Below are 24,966 nucleotides of genomic sequence, written 5' to 3'. Positions count from 1 at the left end.
TTTTAGTGTCTGAGAGGTTTTCCACAAAGTCTGTTTATTGTTTGGTTAATATTATTTTGGTCTGTCTTTCCCATGTGACTGTCTGAACACGTCCTTAGCCTGTTCTCACCCTCTGCACGTGTTCACTACTTTATGTTGCTGTTTTGGAGTACACACAGTGTGTAGTTTAGGGTGCAGTTAAGAACACTCAGGGTCAGTGGGGGCACCACTAAGTAATCTTAGGGTGCCAACCTCCATGGTAAGGCAGGGACAAATCAGTGCCAGGTTAGGGATTGCCTAGTCCGAATAGGTACCAGTGGCCTGCAGATTTATCATTTACCCTTGTTTATACATAACCCGTGTCAGTGTGCTTATACAGTTGTAATATATGAATCAATGACCAATTATCTGCCTCACAGAGTTGCAGAACATATGCCTGGTAGCAGCTGGCCCAGGAAACCTCCACAGCCGGTGTAGAGTGCACCACAACCTTGAATGGTGGAGATCTGGCCTTCATTCTGTAGGCTTTGACAATGGCCAATTGAATCCAGTGAGCAATGGTCACCTTAGAGGAGGCCGGACCTTTGTGTGGGCCTCCAGAATGACAAACAAGGAATCCAAACGTCTGAAGGGAGTGGTGGCTGACAAGTAGGGCCACATAACTTTGACTAGGTCCAGCTTCTGCAAATCTCTCTATAGGATGAGAGGGCGAAGGAAGATAAGGTTATGTGCACACGTTGCAGATTTAAATGCGTTTCTGCAACGGTTTTGGACGCGCGGAATTGCCTCAAATCTGCAGTGCGTTGTGCACACATTGTTAATCAATGGTAAATACAAAAACGCTGTGCACATGCTGCGGAAAAAACATGGGGAATCACAGCATTTTATTTTCCGCAGCATGTCAATTCATTTTGCGGATCTGCAGCGTTTCTGCACCGATTGACTTCCATGGATTCAGTCAAATCCACAGCAAAACCGCAGGTTTAAAAAGATCTGCAGTTTTGCTGCGGAGTTGCGTGCGAGAAACGCTGCAGATCAGGAGGGGGAAGAGTGTGTGGGCGGAAACTGTGTACAGACAGTACATACAACATACAGTACATATTCACCAATCACCTAGTCCCCGAAGCCCTCGATCACCTGTAAGAAATATAAAAATAATAAACCAACAAGATACTCCCAGATCTGCAGTAATCCACGTAATAACGAGTGTCCCACAACGAACTCCCGTGGAGAGCTGTCACATCAGCACCGGCGAAACAATGACGGAAGGTATCTTTCCGCACTGTATCCCTCCTCCGCTGTCAGTACAGTATAGTTCATACTGTCACTTGCAGCCCAGCTGCATGGGAAAACTCTCACGCAGCAGTGCCGTAAAGTGAGATCAATGAACTCATTGAACCCTCAGTGATAACACTGCAGGAGCCATTGTCTCCTGTCAGCGTGTCACTGGAAGCCTATAGAGCTGTCACATCTCCTAATGTGATGGCTCTATAGGAGAGATCGTAGTGGGACACTCATTATTAATTGGACTGCGTCGGACAGGGAGTATACGGTTGGTTTATTATTTTTTAATTTTTGCAGGCTATCGATGGCTTCGGGGAATTAGGCGTGGTTGTAAGTATGGTGAAATTAAGGATATTAAAATACTTTTTTCTGGCTGTGGTTTTTTTTTTTAACCCCTTCATGACCCAGCCTATTTTGACCTTAATGACCTGGCCGTTTTTTGCAATTCTGACCAGTGTCCCTTTATGAGGTAATAACTCAGGAACGCTTCAACGGATCCTAGAGGTTCTGAGACTGTTTTTTCGTGACATATTGGGCTTTATGTCAGTGGTAAATTTAGGTCGATAATTTTTGCTAAAATGTTGAAAATTTCGCAATTTTCAAATTTAGAATTTTTATTCTGTTAGACGAGAGAGTTATGTGACACAAAATAGTTAATAAATAACATTACCCACATGTCTACTTTACATAAGCACAATTTTGGAAACAAAATTTTTTTTTGCTAGGAAGTTATAAGGGTTAAAAATTGACCAGCGATTTCTTATTTTTACAACACCATTTTTTTTTTTAGGGACCACGTCACATTTGAAGTCAGTTTGAGGGGGGGTCTATATGGCTGAAAATACCCAAAAGTGACACCATTCCAAAAACTGCACCCCTCAAGGTACTCAAAACCACATTCAAGAAGTTTATTAACCCTTCAGGTGCTTCACAGCAGCAGAAGCAACATGGAAGGAAAAAATGAACATTTAACTTTTTAGTCACAAAAATTATCTTTTAGCAACAATTTTTTTATTTTCCCCAAGGGTAAAAAGAGAAACTGGACCCCAAAAGTTATAGGACAAATTGTCCTGAGTACACCGATACCCCATATGTGGGGGGGAACCACTGTTTGGGCACACAACAGGGCTCAGAAAGGAAGGAGCGCCATTTGACTATTTCAATCAAAAATTGGTTCCAATCTTTAGCAGACACCATGTCGCGTTTGGAGAGCCCCTGTGTGCCTAAACATTGGAGCTCCCCCACAAGTGACCCCATTTTGGAAACTAGACCTCTCAAGGAACTTATCTAGATGCATAGTGAGCACTTTGAAGCCCCAGGTGCTTCACAAATTGATCCGTAAAAATGAAAAAGTACTTTTTTCTCACAAAAAATTTCTTTTAGCCTCAATTTTTTCATTTTCACATGGGCAACAGGATAAAATTGATCCTAAAATGTGTTGGGCAATTGCTCCTGAGTACACAGATACCTCATATGTGGTCAGAAACCACTGTTTGTGCACACGGCAAGGCTCGGAAGGGAAGGAGCACCATTTGACTTTTGAATGAAAAATTAGCTCCAATCGTTAGCGGACACCATGTCGCGTTTGGAGAGCCCCTGTGTGCCTAAACATTGGAGCTCCCCCACATGTGACCCCATTTTGGAAACTAGACCCCCCAAGGCACTAATCTAGATGTGCGGTGACCACTTTAAACCCCCCAAGTGCTTCACAGAAGTTTATAACGCAGAGCCGTGAAAATAAAAAATAATTTTTCTTTCCTCAAAAATTATTTTTTAGCCCGCAATTTTTTATTTTCACAAGAGTAACAGGAGAAATTGGACCCGAAAAGTTGTTCCCCAGTTTGTCCGGAGTACGCTGATACCCCATATGTGGGGGAACCACTGTTTGGGCACACGTCGGGGCTCGGAAGGGAAGTAGTGACTTTTGAAATGCAGACTTTGATGGAATGGTCTGCGGGCATCACGTTGCATCTGCAGAGCCCCTGATGTGCCTAAACAGTAGAAACCCCCCAGAAGTGACCCCATTTTGGAAACTAGACCCCCCAAGGAACTTATCTAGATATGTGGTGAGCACTTTGAACCCCCAAGTGCTTCACAGAAGTTTATAACGCAGAGCGGTGAAAATAATAAAAAAAAATTTTCATTCCTCAAAAATTATGTTTTAGCAAGCAATTTTTTATTTTTGCAAGGGTAACAGGAGAAATTGGACCCCAATAGTTGTTGACCAGTTTGTCCTGAGTATGCTGGTACCCCATATGTGGGGGTAAACCACTGTTTGGGCGCACGTCGGGGCTCGGAAGGGAGGGAGCACCATTTGACTTTTTGAACACAAGATTGGCTGGAATCAATGGTGGCGCCATGTTGCGTTTGGAGACCCCTGATGTGCCTAAAAAGTGGAAACCCCTCAATTCTAACTCCAACACTAACCCCCAACACACCCCTAACCCTAATCCCAACTCTAGCCATAACCCTAATCACAACCCTAACCCCAACACACCCCTAACCACAACCCTAACCCCAACACACCCCTAACCCTAACCCTAATCCCAACCCTAACCCTAATCACAACCCTAACCCGAACACATCCCTAACCATAACCCTAACCACAAGCCTAATCTTAACCCTATTTCCAACCCTAGCCCTAATTCCAACCCTAACCCTAAGGCTATGTGCCCACATTGCGGATTCGTGTGAGATTTTTCCGCACCATTTTTGAAAAATCCGCAGGTAAAAGGCACTGCGTTTTACCTGCGGATTTACCACGGATTTCCAGTGTTTTTTGTGCGGATTTCACCTGCGGATTCCTATTGAGGAACAGGTGTAAAACGGAATCCGCACAAAAAATTGACATGCTGCGGAAAATACAACGCAGCGTTTCCGTGCGGTATTTTCCACACCATGGGCACAGCGGATTTGGTTTTCCATAGGTTTACATGGTACTGTAAACCTGATGGAAAACTGCTACGAATCCGCAGAGGTCAATCCGCCACGGATCCGCAGCCAAATCCGCACCGTCTGCAGATAGCCTAATCTAAGCCTAATCTATCCCTAACCCTAGTGGGAGAAGAAAAATAAATAAATTTTCTCTTTATTTAGTTATTGTCCCTACCTATGGGGGTGATAAAGGGGGGGGGGGGGGGGGGTTCATTTACTATTTTTTTATTTTGATCACTGTGATAAAACCTATCACAGTGATCAAAATGTACCTGGAACGAATCTGCCGGCCAGCACATTCGGCGGGCGCACTGCGCATGCGCCCACCATTTTAGAAGATGGCGGCGCCCATAAAGACGACGGACGGACACCGGGAGGCTCGGTAAGTATGAGGGGGGGGGAGATCGGAGCACGGGGGAGCGGACAGGAGGACGGGGGGAGCGGACAGGAGGATGGAGGGGAGCGGACCACAGTATGGGGCAGAAAGGAGGACTGGGGAGCAGATCGATGGCGGGGGGCACATCATGGTTTCCAGCCATGGTCGATGATATTGCAGCATCGGCCATGGCTGGATTGTAATATTTCACCACTTTTCATAGGTGAAATATTGCAAATTGCTCTGATTGGCTGTTGAAAGTGAAACAGCCAATCAGAGCGATCGTAGCCACGGGGATGGGGAGGGGAGAAGCCACCCCCCTGGACTGAACTACCACTCCCCCTGTCCCTGCAGATCGGGTGAAATTGGAGTTAACCCTTTCACCCGATCTGAAGGGACGCGATCCCTCCATGATGCCACATAGGAGTGTCAGGTCGGATTGGCACCGACTTTCATGACACCTACGTGGCGTCACAGGTCGGGAAGGGGTTAAATCTTTCACTACAATAGGATTAGTAATGGATAGGTGTCTTATTGACGCCTCTCCATGACTAACCAGGCTTGATGTCACCTTACAACAGTGACATTAACCCCTTATCACCCCATATGCCACCGCTACAGGGTAGTGGGAAGAGAAGCTAAGTGCCAGAATTGGTGCATCTTACAGATGTGCCATTTCTGGGGTGGCTGGGAGCAATATCCATGGCCTCTTCCTAGGCTATGAATATCAGCCCGCTGTCTGCGTAGCCTTTCTGGCTATTAATTATAGCGGGACCCCCACTGTTTTTTTTTTGGGGGGGGTCCCCCTATTTTAATATCCAGTAAAGGCTAAATATACAGCTGTCGGCTGATATTCCTAGCCTAGGAACATCCATGGGTATTAACCCCTTCCCAGGCTACAAACATTGGCCCCCATTTGCTGTCTTTCCCACTCTGGACTTCAAAATTGCACGGGAGCCCTGCTCCAGCTGCCTATAACATCACCCCAGCGGACCCCTCACAGCAGCGTCGGTCACCCTGACCGAATACCACAGGTAGCGTCACGAACATTTCCCTTTTAAAGACCTTTCCCAAAACCATAAAAACTATTCCTTTTATTGGACATCCCTCAAAGGGCCACGGACCGGGTCGGGCCACCATGACATTCCCCGAACCGAAGGACCCGGTGCCAAGTACCCCATTGCCCTACACGTGGGGGCAATTCAGAAACATCCGCAGGCAAATCCACAACGTGTGCACATAGCCTAAGACAATGTCCTCGTTAAGGTGGAAAGCCGAAACCACCTTAGGAAGAAAGGAAAACTTGCTGCAACACCAAATTGCATGGGTGCAGGATGGTCTGAAATCCATCTGATGGAGGTTAATCACTATAAAAATAAAAAAAAGAGAACAAATGTCTATAATCTGCTCAAAAGGGTGGGGACTGAAGTGCATCCAATACAAGACTGAGATACCACGGATTAATGGAGGTGTTGTAGGGGGAAAGGGGGGGTAAGGGAGTGGCAGCCTAGCGTGTGCCACTCCCTGGAAAAGATTCTTGAATTACAGCTTAAAATCTAGAACTCACTGAAATGGAATAGCCAAGGCAGACAACACACCCTTGAGGAAGTTAAATGCCAGGAGGAGAACAGAAGAACAGTACAGGCAGTACTCTTCATCGCTAAGTGGGGTGAAACCGAAAGCTTAATTACACACTGCTACCCCTCCAACCGATCATCTGAGATCTAGAACGCACAAAAAAAAAAAAAAAAAAAAAAAAGATTACCAGACTGAGGCTGGTTTCACATTTGCGTCTTTTGCCGCTGCGTTTTTGCGCAAAAAAAGCATGCGTTTTTTTCCCTATATTTAACATTAAAAACGCATGCGTTTTTTTTGTATGCGTTTTGCCGCGTTTGACGTCACATGCGTCTTTTCTATGCTTGCGTTTTGTTGCAGAAATGCAACATGTAGTAATTTCTAGAGGCGTTTTTTTGCCGCAAAAAAACGTATTGCTGTCTACGTAAACGCATGCGTTTTTAAGCACATGCGTTTGGTTGCGTTTTAAACGCATGCGTTTCAATAGAAAAAAAAACAAGAATACACACTGATAAGCCACCCCCCACCATCAAGGTGATAAAGGGATCCAAACCCTAACCCTACCCCTAAAGCCGGTAATTCAATTGCCAGCTTTTCATTTCTCCTGCCTAAACCCGATATATGAGACATGGTTTACATACAGTAAACCATGTCATATCCCACTTTTTTTTGCATATTCCACACTACTGTTAGTAGTGTGTATGTGCAAAATTTCGGCGCTGTAGCTATTAAATTTAAGGGTTAAATCGCGGAAAAAATTGGCGTGGGCTCCCGCGCAATTTTCTCCGCCAGAGTGGTAAAGCCAGTGACTGAGGGCAGATATTAATAGCCTGGAGAGGGTCCACGGTTATTGGCCCCCCCCTGGCTAAAAACATCTTCCCCCAGCCACCCCAGAAAAGGCACATCTGTAAGATGCGCCTATTCTGGCACTTGGTCACTCTCTTCCCATTCCCATGTAGCGGTGGGATATGGGGTAATGAAGGGTTAATGTCACCTTGCTATTGTAAGGTGACATTAAGCCAGATTAATAATGGAGAGGCGTCAATTATGACACCTATCCATTATTAATCCAATTGTATGAAATGGTTAAAAAAAAAAAACCACACAATATTGCAAAGTATTTTAATGAAATACACACAGGTTGTTGTAATATTTTATTGATCTCTCAATCCACCTGAAGACCATCGTTCTGTAACAAATTAAAAATAATAAACCAACAATATACATACCTTCCGTAGATCTGTAACGTCCCACGATGTAAATCCATCTGAAGGGGTTAAAATATTTTACAGGCAGGAGCACTGCTATAATGCAGTTGTGCTCCTGCCTGTAAACCCCGGGGAATGAAGGTAATGTAGGTCAATGACCTATAGTTACCTTCAGTCGCGGTGATGCGCCCTCTGCTGGATGTCCTCATATGACGTCGAGCGTGGGAAAAAGTTCCCAGGTTATTTTTTTTACAATTTTTCTTAGAAAAAAAAATGTATTGCTTGGAATTTTGGAGACATGTTTTCAGAAGTTTATAGAATAAATGAACAATTTACATTTTACTCAAAAATATACCTATATAGAGAAAAATCAGACAAATTGAACATTTTTCAGTGGTCTCTTAAATTTTTGCCAGAGCTGTATATAATTTTTTTTTTCTTTTTTGTATAATACCATTCCTTCTATTTTTTTCCTCCAAGATTCAATAGACAGAGGGAAAAAAAGCCCTAAAACATAGCTACCTTACAGTTGTGGCCAAAAGTATTGATACCCCTGCAATTCTGTCAGATAATACTCAGTTTCTTCCTGAAAATGATTGTCTGGCCCATTTTTGGAGTTTTGTGTGAAATGATCAATGTTTTGCTTTTTGCTTCATTCTCTTTTGTGTTTTTTCATTTAAGACAAATTAAATGAAGATAACAATACCAAAGAATTTGTGATTGCAATCATTTTCAGGAAGAAACTGAGTATTATCTGACAGAATTGCAGGGGTGTCAGTACTTTTGGCCACAACTGTATATACTCGAGTATAAGCCATGATTTTCAGCCCATTTTTTTAGGCTTGAAGTGCCCCTCTCAGCTTATACTCGAGTCATTGTCCCAGGGGGTCGGAGGGGAAGGGGGAGCAGCAGGAGTGGTGGCTGTCACATCATACTCACCCCATACTGGCGTAGTCTCTGCTTCTCCGATGGTCTCTGGCGCCTGCAGCTCTTCCTGTGTTCCGCACTCACGTAGTAACGCTCATTAAAGCAATGAATATGGACGCGACTCCACTCCCATAGGCATGGAGCGCATATTGATGTTCAGGTCAGAGGGCATGATGACGTGTTTAGTGCGCACCCTCTGCCTGAACAGTCACTGCAAAGACCCGGAAGACAAAGCAGCGTACGGAGGTGGAACGGGGACAGGTGAATATCGCAAGTGCTGGTGTCCTGAGCCAGCGGCGACACCGGCACCTGGCCCCCATAGCGCGCTGGTGTCCCCGCCTGCTCGGGACACCGGCAGCGACGAGAAGAGAGTATGTCTTTTTTTTTTTTTTTTTTAAATCACAGCAACATATGGGGCATATTATTCTATGGAGCATCTTATGGGGCCATCATTATCCTTTTATGCAGCATTATATGGTGAATATTTTAATATGGAGCATCTTATGGGGCCATTATTAACCTTTGTGCTGCATTATATGGGGCGTATTTTGTATGGAGCATCTTATTGGGCCCATCATGAACTGTATGGAGCATTATATGGAGCTCCTCATTCAATATGGATATTCAAAAACATTTAACCTACTGATATCTCAATTAATTTTACTTTTATTGGTATCTATTTTTATTTTTGAAATTTACCAGTAGCTGCTGCAGTTTCCACCCTAGGATTATACTAGAGTCAATAAGTTTTCCCCAGTTTTTTGTGGCAAAATTAGTGGTCTCGGCTTATACTCGGGTCAGCTTATACTCGAGTAATATATGGCACTTAAAAAACCATGACAAAACCCAATAGGTCAAGGGTCATAAATATTATTAACTCCTTCTCTACCATAGACCCTGAATGTATTACTACACACCCATTAAAGAGAACTGGTCTGGCATATCATCTTAAAGTGGACCCATCATTTCTCTATGGCTGAAAATAATAGGCAGCTACAGTAACAGTACACTAATTATATCTAATTAAAAGAAAGAACAGCCTTAGCAGTGCTTCTCAAACTAGGAGGCCAGTCTCAGCGAAGGGGAGCCCCCCTAGCTGTTGGTACCGCTCAGATGTGGAGAAAGAACTAGCATTATGAATGGGGATAATCTGCAAGGTTCTTTGTCTAGTTCCAGTTAGCTCTGGTTTGACATCAATATTGAATCATTTTGTAGTTATTTTTTATTGATTTATAGATTTCAGGTGGCAAATCAATGGTTAATTGAGTAGTATTTTTCATTTTGACATGATGCCTAGGCATCAACTAGATCTATTACATAAGGCCATGCATGAAACAAATCGTGTGAGAAGCCCTGAAGGACCTTACTCTCCCACATTTGCTGTCAGCACACACGATCTTGAGCGTTTGGCTAAAGCAGCGCTGTCTGTAGCTTTAAAAGAGCAGTAGCCAGTCAGTAACAAGACATTAATGCAGACAGCGCTATTTTAGTCAAAAGAAACTCATGTTCCAAAGAAACTCATGTTCCAACAGCAAGAAGTTCGAACCAGACTCCTGCCATTGAGTTGGGTCCTTTAATATTTGGGGACAGTTTTATTTAGCTGTGATACAGTATTTAGGGAAGTGTTTAGTGAGTTGCTGCCTAATATTTTCTTAAAAAAAAAAAAAAAACAAGAAAAAAACAAACGTCCACATGAAGATGATTTAACATAAAAGGGAACCTGTTTGTATGACAATTCTTTTCTAAAATTCTGCGAGCAGTTGCCGCTAATCCTCCTGGACATGTCGGAATGAAAAAAAAACGGAAACGGGATAAAGAATGGATATATTAAGAGATAGGAGTATTTACTAGAACAGACATGTTTAGAAAGCCAACTGCTCATCTCTAATTACCCAAAATAATTACTGCCATACAGATGTATTTGTGGCAGTTGCTTCATTAAGAAGGAGCGGTGTTCGGATCCCTCAAAACCCTGCTCTCTAATTACAAAGGCTTTTAGCGGGTGGTCTTAAAAACACGGCCCCAGAAGCAAATTTTTTACTGCCCACAGCCAAGGCAGGCTGGGACAAGTGGCATAGGGGCAGATTTTGGTTAGGCCAAAATGGTCTCAACGTTCCGAGTGCCATTCTGGCTGCGCAACAAAATGGCAGACGCAGCCACACAGCACGCTGTGTGTGCCCAATGCTGCCGGTACCAGCTGGTGAGGATCTCCAATCAATAGAGCCACATGGCAGGAGGCAACACAATGGGAAGCTGTGGGAGTCATCATTCTGTATGTAGGTGAGGAGTGGTTGTCATATCATACAGTATGTTGGAGAGTAGTGGAGGCCATCAAACAGTATGTACGTGAGCTATAGGGGTGAACATAATGTATTTAGGGGGCTGTGGAGTCACAATACACTATGCATCGCAATTTGACACCATTTACTAGTATGACACTACAATGTAGCAGCTACACAGGGCAAACTTTAGCCACACGAACTCTATTGCGCTGTGCACCCCTAGCCTAAATTGTGTCCCTGAACGTGGCCTAAAAGTGGCCCTGAACATCATTATAGTTTTAGACCATGAAAAATATGTTTGCCATCAAGAATTCAAAGCTCCACAAGTCAGGTGTGCGGTATGAGGTTTTGTGAATGCTGCAGATTTATAGCAAACTTTTGCAGTGTAGAAAACCATGAAAAGAAAGTGTAAAAAATAATTTTTCTTCTACAGGTTTAAAAAAAAAAAAAAAAAAAAAAAGACTGTCTTCTTACATCTCCCATCTGACATCAAAAACATCTGCGTAAAAGCAACTTAATAAGAGAGGTCTTATATAGGTTATTGCTCGGTCACTAAGTGTATAATGACAAAAAAAAAAATATATATATATATATATATATATATATATATATATATATATATATATATATATATATATATATATATATATATATATATATATATATATATATATATATATATATATATATATATATATATATATATATATATATATATATATATATATATATATATATATATATATATATATATATAGCCGGACTGGCCATAGGGCACTTCTGGCAAATGCCAGAAGGGCCGGTGCCAGTGGTGGGCCGCTCAATCCGCCGCCCCCGCCGTCGCATTCAACTATACCGGCGTATAGACGCCGGTACAGTTGAATGCAATGATGGAGGAGAGAGCGTCTACAGACGCTCCTCTCCCATCATTCCCCGCTCTGCCTCTGACACTGCGGGTGCGCGATGATGTCATATCATCGCGCACCTGCTGTGTCCCGGGCAGACTGCAGCTGCTGAGAGAGGAGCAGGAACCAGGAAGCAACGCTGGGCACGAGGAGAGGTGAGGAGAGTTTTTTTTTTTCTGGACTGTGGGGCCATTCTCGGAGGAGGTGAGGGGAAGAAGAGAAGAGATGTGGGCTGTATATAGTTCTCTGTGGGCTGTGCTCTGTGCTGTATACTGCTGTGGGCTGTATATAGTTCTCTGTGGGCTGTGCTCTGTGCTGTATACTGCTGTGGGCTGTATATAGTTCTCTGTGGGCTGTGCTCTGTGCTGTATACTGCTGTGGGCTGTATATAGTTCTCTGTGGGCTGTGCTCTGTGCTGTATACTGCTGTGGGCTGTATATAGTTCTCTGTGGGCTGTGCTCTGTGCTGTATACTGCTGTGGGCTGTATATAGTTCTCTGTGGGCTGTGCTCTGTGCTGTATACTGCTGTGGGCTGTATATAGTTCTCTGTGGGCTGTGCTCTGTGCTGTATACTGCTGTGGGCTGTATATAGTTCTCTGTGGGCTGTGCTCTGTGCTGTATACTGCTGTGGGCTGTATATAGTTCTCTGTGGGCTGTGCTCTGTGCTGTATACTGCTGTGGGCTGTATATAGTTCTCTGTGGGCTGTGCTCTGTGCTGTATACTGCTGTGGGCTGTATATAGTTCTCTGTGGGCTGTGCTCTGTGCTGTATACTGCTGTGGGCTGTATATAGTTCTCTGTGGGCTGTGCTCTGTGCTGTATACTGCTGTGGGCTGTATATAGCTCTCTGTGGGCTGTGCTCTATACTGCTGTGGGCTGTATATAGTTCTCTGTGGGCTGTGCTCTGTGCTGTATACTACTGTGGGCTGTATATAGTTCTCTGTGGGCTGTGCTCTGTGCTGTATACTGCTGTGGGCTGTATATAGCTCTCTGTGGGCTGTGCTCTGTGCTGTATACTACTGTGGGCTGTATATAGTTCTCTGTGGGCTGTGCTCTGTGCTGTATACTGCTGTGGGCTGTATATAGCTCTCTGTGGGCTGTGCTCTGTGCTGTATACTGCTGTGGGCTGTATATAGTTCTCTGTGGGCTGTGCTCTGTGCTGTATACTACTGTGGGCTGTATATAGTTCTCTGCGGGCTGTGCTCTGTGCTGTATACTGCTGTGGGCTGTATATAGTTCTCTGTGGGCTGTGCTCTGTGCTGTATACTGCTGTGGGCTGTATATAGTTCTCTGTGGGCTGTGCTCTGTGCTGTATACTGCTGTGGGCTGTATATAGTTCTCTGTGGGCTGTGCTCTGTGCTGTATACTGCTGTGGGCTGTATATAGCTCTCTGTGGGCTGTGCTCTGTGCTGTATACTACTGTGTGCTCTGTGCTATATATAGTTCTCTGTGGGCTGTGCTCTGTGCTGTATACTGCTGTGGGCTGTATATAGTTCTCTGTGGGCTGTGCTCTGTGCTGTATACTGCTGTGGGCTGTATATAGTTCTCTGTGGGCTGTGCTCTGTGCTGTATACTGCTGTGGGCTGTATATAGTTCTCTGTGGGCTGTGCTCTGTGCTGTATACTACTGTGGGCTGTATATAGTTCTCTGTGGGCTGTGCTCTGTGCTGTATACTACTGTGGGCTGTATATAGCTCTCTGTGGGCTGTGCTGTATACTACTGTGGGCTGTATATAGTTCTCTGTGGGCTGTGCTCTGTGCTGTATACTGCTGTGGGCTGTATATAGTTCTCTGTGGGCTGTGCTCTGTGCTGTATACTGCTGTGGGCTGTATATAGTTCTCTGTGGGCTGTGCTCTGTGCTGTATACTGCTGTGGGCTGTATATAGTTCTCTGTGGGCTGTGCTCTGTGCTGTATACTGCTGTGGGCTGTATATAGTTCTCTGTGGGCTGTGCTCTGTGCTGTATACTGCTGTGGGCTGTATATAGCTCTCTGTGGGCTGTGCTCTATACTGCTGTGGGCTGTATATAGTTCTCTGTGGGCTGTGCTCTGTGCTGTATACTACTGTGGGCTGTATATAGTTCTCTGTGGGCTGTGCTCTGTGCTGTATACTGCTGTGGGCTGTATATAGCTCTCTGTGGGCTGTGCTCTGTGCTGTATACTACTGTGGGCTGTATATAGTTCTCTGTGGGCTGTGCTCTGTGCTGTATACTGCTGTGGGCTGTATATAGCTCTCTGTGGGCTGTGCTCTGTGCTGTATACTGCTGTGGGCTGTATATAGTTCTCTGTGGGCTGTGCTCTGTGCTGTATACTACTGTGGGCTGTATATAGTTCTCTGCGGGCTGTGCTCTGTGCTGTATACTGCTGTGGGCTGTATATAGTTCTCTGTGGGCTGTGCTCTGTGCTGTATACTGCTGTGGGCTGTATATAGTTCTCTGTGGGCTGTGCTCTGTGCTGTATACTGCTGTGGGCTGTATATAGTTCTCTGTGGGCTGTGCTCTGTGCTGTATACTGCTGTGGGCTGTATATAGCTCTCTGTGGGCTGTGCTCTGTGCTGTATACTACTGTGTGCTCTGTGCTATATATAGTTCTCTGTGGGCTGTGCTCTGTGCTGTATACTGCTGTGGGCTGTATATAGTTCTCTGTGGGCTGTGCTCTGTGCTGTATACTGCTGTGGGCTGTATATAGTTCTCTGTGGGCTGTGCTCTGTGCTGTATACTGCTGTGGGCTGTATATAGTTCTCTGTGGGCTGTGCTCTGTGCTGTATACTACTGTGGGCTGTATATAGTTCTCTGTGGGCTGTGCTCTGTGCTGTATACTACTGTGGGCTGTATATAGCTCTCTGTGGGCTGTGCTGTATACTACTGTGGGCTGTATATAGTTCTCTGTGGGCTGTGCTCTGTGCTGTATACTGCTGTGGGCTGTATATAGCTCTCTGTGGGCTGTGCTCTGTGCTGTATACTGCTGTGGGCTGTATATAGCTCTCTGTGGGCTGTGCTCTGTGCTGTATACTACTGTGTGCTCTGTGCTATATATAGTTCTCTGTGGGCTGTGCTCTGTGCTGTATACTGCTGTGGGCTGTATATAGCTCTCTGTGGGCTGTGCTCTGTGCTGTATACTACTGTGTGCTCTGTGCTATATATAGTTCTCTGTGGGCTGTGCTCTGTGCTGTATACTGCTGTGGGCTGTATATAGTTCTCTGTGGGCTGTGCTCTGTGCTGTATACTGCTGTGGGCTGTATATAGTTCTCTGTGGGCTGTGCTCTGTGCTGTATACTGCTGTGGGCTGTATATAGCTCTCTGTGGGCTGTGCTCTGTGCTGTATACTACTGTGTGCTCTGTGCTATATATAGTTCTCTGTGGGCTGTGCTCTGTGCTGTATACTGCTGTGGGCTGTATATAGTTCTCTGTGGGCTGTGCTCTGTGCTGTATACTGCTGTGGGCTGTATATAGTTCTCTGTGGGCTGTGCTCTGTGCTGTATACTGCTATGGGCTGTATATAGCTCTCTGTGGGCTGTGCTCTGTGCTGTATACTACTGTGTGCTCTGTGCTATATATAGTTCTCTGTGGGCTGTGCTCTGTGCTGTATACTGCTGTGGGCTGTATATAGTTCTCTGTGGGCTGTGCTCTGTGCTGTATACTGCTGTGGGCTGTATATAGTTCTCTGTGGGCTGTGCTGTATACTACTGTGGGCTGTATATAGCTCTCCGTGGGCTGTGCTCTGTGCTGTATACTACTGTGGGCTGTGTATAGTTATCTGTGGGCTGTGCTCTGTGCTGTATGCTACTGTGGGCTGTATATAGTTCTCTGTGGGCTGTGCTCTGTGCTGTATATAGTTCTCTGTGGGCTGTGCTGTATACTACTGTGGGCTGTATATAGTTATCTGTGGGCTGTGCTCTGTGCTGTATGCTACTGTGGGCTGTATATAGTTCTCTGTGGGCTGTGCTCTGTGCTGTATATAGTTCTCTGTGGGCTGTGCTCTGTGCTGTATACTACTGTGGGCTGTATATAGTTATCTGTGGGCTGTGCTCTGTGCTGTGTGCTACTGTGGGCTGTATATAGTGCTCTGTGGGCTGTGCTCTGTGCTGTATATAGTTCTCTGGGCTGTGCTCTGTGCTGTATACTACTGTGGGCTGTATATAGTTCTCTGTGGGCTGTGCTCTGTGCTGTATACTACTGTGTGCTGTATATAGTTCTCTGTGGGCTGTGCTGTATATAGTACTCTGTGGGCTGTGCTGTATATAGTACTCTGTGGGCTGTGCTGTATATAGTACTCTGTGGGCTGTGCTGTATATAGTACTCTGTGGGCTGTGCTGTATATAGTACTCTGTGGGCTGTGCTCTGTATAGTACTCTGTGGGCTGTGCTGTATATAGTACTCTGTGGGCTGTGCTGTATATAGTACTCTCTGGGCTGTGCTGTATATATTACTCTCTGGGCTGTGCTGTATATATTACTCTCTGGGCTGTGCTTTATATAGTACTCTGGGCTGTGCTGTATATAGTACTCTGGGCTGTGCTTTATATAGTTCTCTGTGGGCTGTGCTGTATATAGTTCTCTGTGGGCTGTGCTGTATATAGTTCTCTGTGGGCTGTGCTGTATATATTACTTTGTGGGCTGTGCTGTATATATTACTTTGTGGGCTGTGCTGTATATATTACTCTGTGGGCTGTGCTGTATACTACTGTGTGGACTGTGCTGTATACTTCTACGTGGGCTGTGCTGTATACTACTGTGTGGTCTGTGCTGAATACTGCTGTGTGGGCTGTGTTATCTACTACGCGAGCTGTGCTATAGTATGCAGGCTGTGCTGTATACTATGCGGTTTGTGCTATATAATATGCGGGCTTTGCTATATACTATGGGGAGTATATTATATTCTATGGGGGAGGCCATGTTATGTACTATGTGGCTGTGTTATATACTATTGTGGGGGTATATTATATTCTATGGGGGAGGCTGCGTTATATACTATGGGGGGCTGCATTATATTCTATGGGGGGCTACATTTTATATATTTTGGGGAGGTGGGCTGTATTATATTCTATGGGGGTTACATACTCTGGGGTGGCTGCATTATACTCTGTGGGGTGGCTGCATTATACTCTGGGGTGGCTGCATTATACTCTGGGGTGGCTGCATTATACTCTGGGGTGGCTGCATTATACTATATGTGGGCTGCATTATACTGTATCGAGGACTATGGGGAATACGTTATACTATATGAAGAACTATGGGGTGCATTATACTATGGGAAGTGAATTGTACTACATGGATGACTGTGGCGGTGCATTATACTATATGGAGCACTATGAGGATTGTATTATGCTATATGGAGGACTATGAGGATTGTATTATGCTATATGGAGGACTATGAGGAGTGTATTATACTATGTGGAGGACTGAGCAGTGTATTTTAATATATGGAGGACTATAGGGAGTGTATTATACTATATGGAGGACTATGGAGCACATTATAATATATGGAGGACTATGGGGTGTATTTTACTAAACAAGTGAAATGCTGCATATTCGGATTGTTTTTGCTGGAACAAAAAGCCTTGTTGTCAGCAGCACATTGCCAGTGTAAACTGTAGATGTGCTGCTGAAAACATGATACTGTATGGTGATCTATTAGTGATCGTTCTGTCTCCTCATTATTCCTCAGCTGGTGGAAAGAGGCCGGGAAACAAACGTTGAACAACTTCAGTATTGTCGATCAAACTCGTTTAGCGGCCTGAACTCAGCGCACGTAAATACAACAGAAAGGCTTTTGTGTGATGTGCAATATGTTAGCATTTGGGGACCCATTTTAAACTTTGCCTAGGGCCCCACTTTGCCTAAAACCGGCCCTGCCTACAAGTGTACAAAGATATTATACAGTCACCATGTGACAAGTGGGCCTGTGTAACTTCAAATGCCAGGGCTGAATTTTAGTCCCAGTCCGGCCCTGTATATGTATATATATATGTGTATATATATATATATATATATATATATATATATATATATATATATATATATATATATATATATATATATATATCAGGTGTCATTCAAAAATACATTCCCTGCAGGTGTAGTCAGCACAATCCAGAGACTATTTACTGCAACCTGTATTCCTAACGTGGCATACTCACAAGAATCACTGCCATAAACTGCCTGTATTCTGCTGGTGTATGGAAACGTGTCTCCAAAAACCAATAAACAAGGCATTTATGCAGTTTGACAAAACCATACAGTAGGCTTACCCCCATTTTCTTAAATCCTGAATTTCCGCCGGGTTGTGCGAAGGACAAATTCCTTGGTTGGAATAGTCATGATATTCGCATTAATTTTGAAGGGACCTGATGCTCTTCCCTTCTCAGAACTTCAAAATAATTTTACTAGTGAAAAACTCTCTTGGCTAGAATACGAACAGTTGAAATAGTTTATAAATCTTTGGAAGAATAGGGGACGGCATGCCTTACCAGTGTCACCAACACCATTTGGGAACCTATTCCTTCAGAGCTCACCAACCTCCCATTTGATTTCCCTTGTATGTTGACTATTAAGCCATTCACTCTGTTCAGTGGATCCAGGGTTTGTGCATGCATGGGAAACCGAACTGGATACTATCTTTTCGGAGGAGGAAATACAGAAAGAATTTTTGTTTACACACAAGATGTCGGGGGCCAGGTACGTTCAAGAGAGGAATGACAAGATCTTGACAAGATGGTATCGGGTCCCAACAAAGCTCCATGTGATCTTCCCTTCGGTGCCGGATGTGTGTTGGCGTTGTGGAACAGAGAGGGGCACATTTGGTGGGATTATGACTAAATCAGACCTTTTTGGGATGGGGGAATTTAACGCATAATGTAAGATCTCAGGGGAAAGAATCACTCCCTCCCCCCCAGATTGCCCTCTTATCTATGCTCCCAGGCCCTATAGGTACACAGAAACGTAGTCTTGAGATTCTGCTTGGCAGCAGCAAGTTCAATAATACCCAGACACTGGCGGACATCAGTCACTCCATCTACGTCAGAATGGCATGACGAAATTTTGTATATTTGTCATATGAAAGATCTATCAGCAGAAGCCATGGGTGACAACAAGGTTTGTTGGGTTGTGGCAACCCTGGATTCTCTTTAGGAACTCATCCGAATTCTTTTCCTTATTTTCGTGAAGAGAAAAGAGTTCACAATACTGGGAAATAATTGATTTGGTCACCCCTCCTAGACACTTGTTTGATTCCTACTATTTATCCTTCCGAATAGGGAAAATATGGACTAAAAATTTCCACCACCCCCTTAATCCTCTCTACCCTGTTTTCCCTTTGTCTTATCCCTTGTATGATCTTCTCCTCCCTTTTCCCACTTTTATATCTAATAGAACTTCTATATCCTTCTTCGGTTGCGATATTCACCAATGTTGTGGTATGTTTCTCGTTTATCTTTTTTTTTTCTACTTGATATATCTTTAACATAACACAGAGAAAAGAGTATAGCGTATAAATTATCTTAAATGTATCTGTGATCAACTTGGATATACAAGAGCGGTATTATAATTCTCTGGTTATTGTATGCAATGAGGCCCTGCGTGGCCCAAATGAAGATTTGGTTTTTATGTTATGTTTTGTTATGTATAACCAATAAAAGCTGATTAAACTAAACAAGGCATTTATTGTAATGATTGCATGCAGAAATTATACATAATATTTTACCTTTGATGCTCTTCTCTACTTTTGTTGACTTCTGCATCATTTTAGACCACTTCATTGCTCTTCTTGTAAGGACGGTCACATATCGGGAATAGAAGTCCTCATAAGAAGCATAATCAAATCCGTCTGGTCTTTCAAATCCATAAGTATCGACCCTAGTATTGAAATACGTATCAATACCTCAAAGAAGCAATTTTAAAGAGCACTTGAAAATAAAAGGGAACACACATTAAACAATAGAATGCACATAACCCATCTGGGTGGTTCTTATGGTATTATCCCTAGCGTTAAAATGGGTATTCCCATCTCCAAGATTCAATCTCACTATGTAGTAGGTGTAATAATAATATTAGCAAATACCTCTAATTGGAAATGTAATATAGTTATTCTTATAAGCGATGTCGCTTACCCCATGTGCAGGGCATGGCAGTAGGTTAGGTATCCATGATTATGACCACTCATAGTGACGTTAGTTGTTACCGGTTGTAACCATGGATTGATAAGCTACTGCAATGCCTAAGATTATCAGAAGAACTATACTACATTTATAATTGGAGCCATTTGCAAATATTATTACATCTACTACATATTGGGAATGGATCTTGGAGATGAAAGTACCCCTTTAAGCCTCATTCAGAATTTAGCCACAAAATACCTGTACTAGAAATCCCCATTCTGTAGTTAATATCAATCTGCTAAACTTCCCCTGCTCTGTAACATGGTGCCTGCAGATTGGACTGCAGTTTCATAGTGACAGGTACGCTTTAAGGATTTGTTCATATGGCCATTTCATGTGCATGCACTCACAGACACTCGGCGCAGAAAGTTATTGTAAGTACAATATGCAGATTAGACTGGTCAGTGGCGGCCATTACTAACCTAGAAATATAACAGTACAGAAGGAGATGGGGACATTGGAGGTTGCAATACTTATACTGTATATTGGCGCACAGAGTCCGTAGTAAGGGCCACAGACACTTGGTGCCGCAGTACACGATGCCCCTCTGACACATATTTTGACCTACAATCTATTCTCCTAGAAGCGGTTAGATAGCCCGCTGTGGGAAATCTGAGGAACGCAGAAAGGCTATAGGGTCCCAAACACTCCTGTGGGACTGTATAGCTAACTAATGTGTTGGTGTTTTTTTAAAGGGGTTGTCCACTACTTTCAATTATCCCCCAATGTATCCCCCCGGGCCCCTGATGAATTGTGTAAATACCTTCCGTTGCCGTTTTTGCCTGTGAGCGGCGCTATGCTGGTGGCTGAGTCCGGGTCACGTGACCCCCAGGCTGCAGCCGCCGCTAATTTCCACCGACGTCACGTTAATTTCCAGACTCTGGAAATTGACGTGACGTCAGTAGCAGGCGTGACCCCAGGCTCCACAGTCAGCAGTCACTCATAAAGAGTGACTGGGCTGGGGGCGGCGCTGGGGGCTGCAGGGCTGTACTGGGGGCGGGCGGGGCTAGGTAGTAGGCAGGGATGTGAACGCTGTGTTCTGGGATGGGCGGGCGTGGAGGAGTCTGCGGGATGTTCCTGCGACTGTGCCGTGATGCCGGTGCCTGCGCCGTGGTGCCGGTATGTGCTGGCGCCGGGATGTGCCGGTGCCTGCTCCGTTATGTGCCGTGGTGCTGGTATGTGTTGGCACCGGGATGTGCCGGCGACTGCGCCGTGATGTGCCGGTATGTGCTGGCGCCGGGATGTGCCGGTGCCTGCGCCGTGAGGTGCTGACGCCGGGATGTGCCGTGGGGCTGCGCCGGGCTGTGCGGTGGGTCCGCTGGCCGTGCAGGGGTCTGCGGCGGGCGGGTGTCATTGCTGTATGTCTCTGTGTGCAGGCATCGTCCGATGGGACTACAAGTCCCATCGGGCTCTGCCTGCTACAGTGACAGTGAGTGACACATTAGCCAATGATGGGACAGTAGTAGTCCCATCATCCGGCTAATGTGTTCAATGTTAAAAAAAATATATACAATACATACAGACATACAGCACATACAGACATACAACATACACCATGTGACTAGCAACATATAACACGCAAAACATGTGACAACATGGGACACGCGACATGGAACACGCGACATGGAACATGCGACATGCACCATGCGACGACTTGCACCATGCAACGACATATGACATGCAACATATGACATGCACCATGCGATGACATGCAACATGACATGCGCCATGCGACGACATGCGCCATGCGACGACATGCGCCATGCGACGACATGCGCCATGCTGTTATGGACTGGTAATTTAGGAGCGACATGCGACTAGCTCTGAGCAGGTGGCAACTATACAGACCGCAGTTCCTGATCTTAACACAACACTAGCAGTAGCCGTGGGATGTTCCTGTCACTCCCTAGACACCTCGTCACAGCCGGAGAACTAGCTACCCCTAAAGGTAGAAACAGGAAAGCTATCTTGCCTCAGAGAAAATCCCCAAAGGATAGGACAGCCCCCCACAAATAATGACTGTGAGAGGAGAAGGAAATGACATACGTAGTATGAAACAAGATTTAGCAAAGGAGGCCACTTCTAGCTAGATAGATAGTACAGGAAAGAACACTGTGCGGTCAGTAATAAAAACTAGAAAAAGTCCACCGCAGAGATATGCAAAAATCTCCACACCTGACTAAAGGTGTGGAGGGCAAAATCTGCAGCCCAGAGCTTCCAGCTTAGCTGAATAGATCCATACTGATAAGCTGGACAAATGAGCAAAACATAGAATGTGCTGAACAATAAAGTCCACAACAAGTGGACTGCAAAAGGACAAGCAAGGACTTATCTTTGCTGAACTGGACAGAGTGTCAGGGAAATCCAAAAGAGCAGTGACTCCAAGCAGGAACAATTGACAACTGGCATTGATTGAGGGATAAGGCCAGACTAAAATAGCCGAGCCAGAAAGACGATCAGTGGAAGCAGCTGTTGATGCTAAATCCAAGAAGCAGCTATACCACTCAAAACCACAGGAGGGAGCCCAAGAGCAGAATTCACAACACCATGTGACGACATGCGCCATGCGACAACATGCGACGGCATGCCACATGCGACGACATGCACCAATGCGACGACATGCACCATGCGACGACATGCACCATGCGACGACATGCACCATGCAACAACATGCGACATACACCATGCGACGACATGCAACATATGACATGCACCATGCGATGACATGCAACATGCGACGACATGCGCCATGCGACAACATGCAACAGGCGACAACATGCAACAGGCGACAACATGCAACAGGCGACAACATGCAACAGGCGACAACATGCAACAGGCGACAACATGCAACATATGACATGCACAATGCGACGACATGCACCATGTGACGCATTGCGACATGCGATGACATGCGTCATGCTGCATGCGACATGCAACATGTGACATGCGACATACAACATGCCACATACAGTATGTACATACATACAACATACATACAGACATACAGTACATGTAACATAGATTACATACTCACCATCACTTGTCACCTTGATCCCCGAAGCCAGTGTCATCTGTAAAAAATATTAAAATAATAAACAACCACTATACTCCCTGATCCGCCAAATCCAATTAAAATGAGTGTCCCTCGACTATCTCCCGTGGAGAGCAGGAGCATCTGCTGATGCGACTGCTCTCCAGGGGCTCCAGGAACACAATGATGGAAGGTATCCTTCCACAATGTATTCCTCACAATGTATTCCTACGCCCCTGTGAGAAAATAGTCCCTTGTCTCACTTTATGCCATTGCTGTTGAGAAATTTTCCCAGGCAGCAATTGCCATAAAGTGAGACTTTGTCCTAAGGTAACCTCTCAGTGATGCACTGCAGGAGCCATTGTCTCCTGTCAGTGTGTCACTGAGGGTCCTATAGAGCAGTGACATCACCCGATGTCACTGTTCTATAGGGGAGATCGTCGTGGGACACTCGTTATTAATTGGACTACGGCGGACAGGTAGTATACGGTTTATTATTTTACGTTTTTTGCAGGCGCTGAAGTATGGTAAGTATGGTGAAATGAAGAATATTAAAATACTTTTTCCTAATGTGTGCGTGTTTTATTAACCCTTTATTAGTATTGGATTACTAATGGATAGGTGTCTTATTGACGCCTCTCCGTTATTAACCCGGCTTAATGTCACCTTACAATAGCAAGGTGACATTAACCCCTTATTACCCCATATCCCACCGCTACACGGGAGTGGGAAGAGAGGGGCTAAGTGCCGGAATTGGCGCATCTTACAGATGCGCCATTTCCGGGGCGGCTGCGGACTGGTATTTGTAGCCGGGGGGGACCAATATCCATGGCCCCTCTCTAGGCTATGAATATCAACCCGCAGCTGTCTGCGTAGCCTTTCTGGCTATAAAATATAGGGGGACCCCACGTCGTTTTTTTTGGGGGGGTGCCCCTATTTTAATAGCCAGTAAAGGCTAAGCAGACAGCTGTGGGCTGATATTCATAGCAGACTACAAATATTGGCCCCTGGCCGTCTGCTTTTCCCCTCTGGCGCAGAAAATTGCGCGGGAGCCCACGCCATTTTTTTCTTTTTTTTAATTAAACGCTCATAAAGGCCTATTTCACCCTTGTGTCGGTACGGGTCCGTCGCTATGCGTCGGGCCTACGTACTGACGCACGTTGTGAAATTTGTGCACGTTGTGGGCAGCGGATGCAGTTTTTCAACGCATCCGCTGCCCATTCTGAAGTCCAGGGAGGAGGGGACCTAGTTTTGGCCGTGCATGCGCGGTAGAAAATGGCGGACGCGACAGACAAAAAAAACTTTCACTTGAAAGTTTTTTCGTCCCAGCGGTCCGCCAAAACACGACGCATCCGTTGCACGGCGGACGCGACGTGTGGCCATCTGTCGCGATCCGTCACTAATACAAGTCTATGTGTAAAAAACGCATTCTGCGAGCACATTTGCAGGATCCGTTTTTTTCCCCAAAAAGACGGATTGCTAAAAACGCAAGTGTGAAAGTAGCCTTAGGCTGCTTTCACACTAGCGTCGGTAAGGGGCCGTCGCGCTGCATCGGCCCGACGTACCGACGCATACTGGTCCAGTCTTAAGACGCTTCCGCTGCCCCATTGCAAGGTCCGGGGAGGAGGGGGCTGCGCTTCGCCCGCGCATGCGTGGTTGAAAATGGCGGACTAGACGCACAAAAAAAAGTTACATTTAACTTTTTTGTGCCGGCGGTGCGCCAAAACACGGCGCAACCGTCGCACGACGGTTGCGAAGTGTGGCACTGCGTCGCTAATAAAAGTCTATGGAGAAAAAAACGCATCCTGCGGGCAACTTTGCAGGATGCGTTTTTTCTCCACAACGACGCATTGCGATGTGCAGTGCACGACGCTAGTGTGAAAGTTGCCTTAGAAACATCGGCCTTTCTATTATATATCTATGGATATATCTATCCATAGATATATTTATAGATAGATATATCTATAGATACATAGATGTATCTATCCATATATTTGGCTGCTTTCACATCAGGTTTTTGCCGTCAGGCACAATCCGGCGAGTTTTGAAAAAAACGGATCAATTTTTTTCCGCCGGATCAGTTTTTTTCTCTTAGAGTTGTATTAGCGCCGGATTGCGCCTGATGGCCACACGTTTCATCAGTTTTTTGCCAGATCCGTCAAAAAAGCTGTTTCCGCCGGACGGAAAACACATACAGAGGAACATTTTTTCTGTCCGGCGAAAAACGTATGAAACTGAGATGTGAAATGATGAATCCGGCCTTGGAATCCGTTTTTTCATGCATGTTTCCATTCAAATCATGCACATTTTCCAT

General features: G+C 45.0%; 1 protein-coding gene across 4 annotated transcripts in view; it reads right to left on the bottom strand.

Moving 5' to 3' along the window:
• Positions 1–24,966, bottom strand: part of GRTP1 (growth hormone regulated TBC protein 1) — a 117,453-nt gene that overhangs the window by 75,475 nt on the left and 17,012 nt on the right. For all 4 annotated transcript variants that reach the window (XR_013223955.1, XM_077296957.1, XM_077296955.1 and 1 more), the window contains exon 3: positions 19,168–19,319. Coding sequence is in view for 3 of the 4 variants with exons in the window: in XM_077296957.1 (XP_077153072.1) it covers positions 19,168–19,319 (152 nt within the window). In the remaining variant the exon portion in view is untranslated. The remainder of the gene's footprint in view (positions 1–19,167; positions 19,320–24,966) is intronic.

This window comes from Ranitomeya variabilis, chromosome 3 (genome assembly GCF_051348905.1).
Source record: "Ranitomeya variabilis isolate aRanVar5 chromosome 3, aRanVar5.hap1, whole genome shotgun sequence".
Taxonomy (NCBI): domain Eukaryota; kingdom Metazoa; phylum Chordata; class Amphibia; order Anura; family Dendrobatidae; genus Ranitomeya; species Ranitomeya variabilis.
This window is presented reverse-complemented; position numbering and strand designations above follow the sequence as displayed.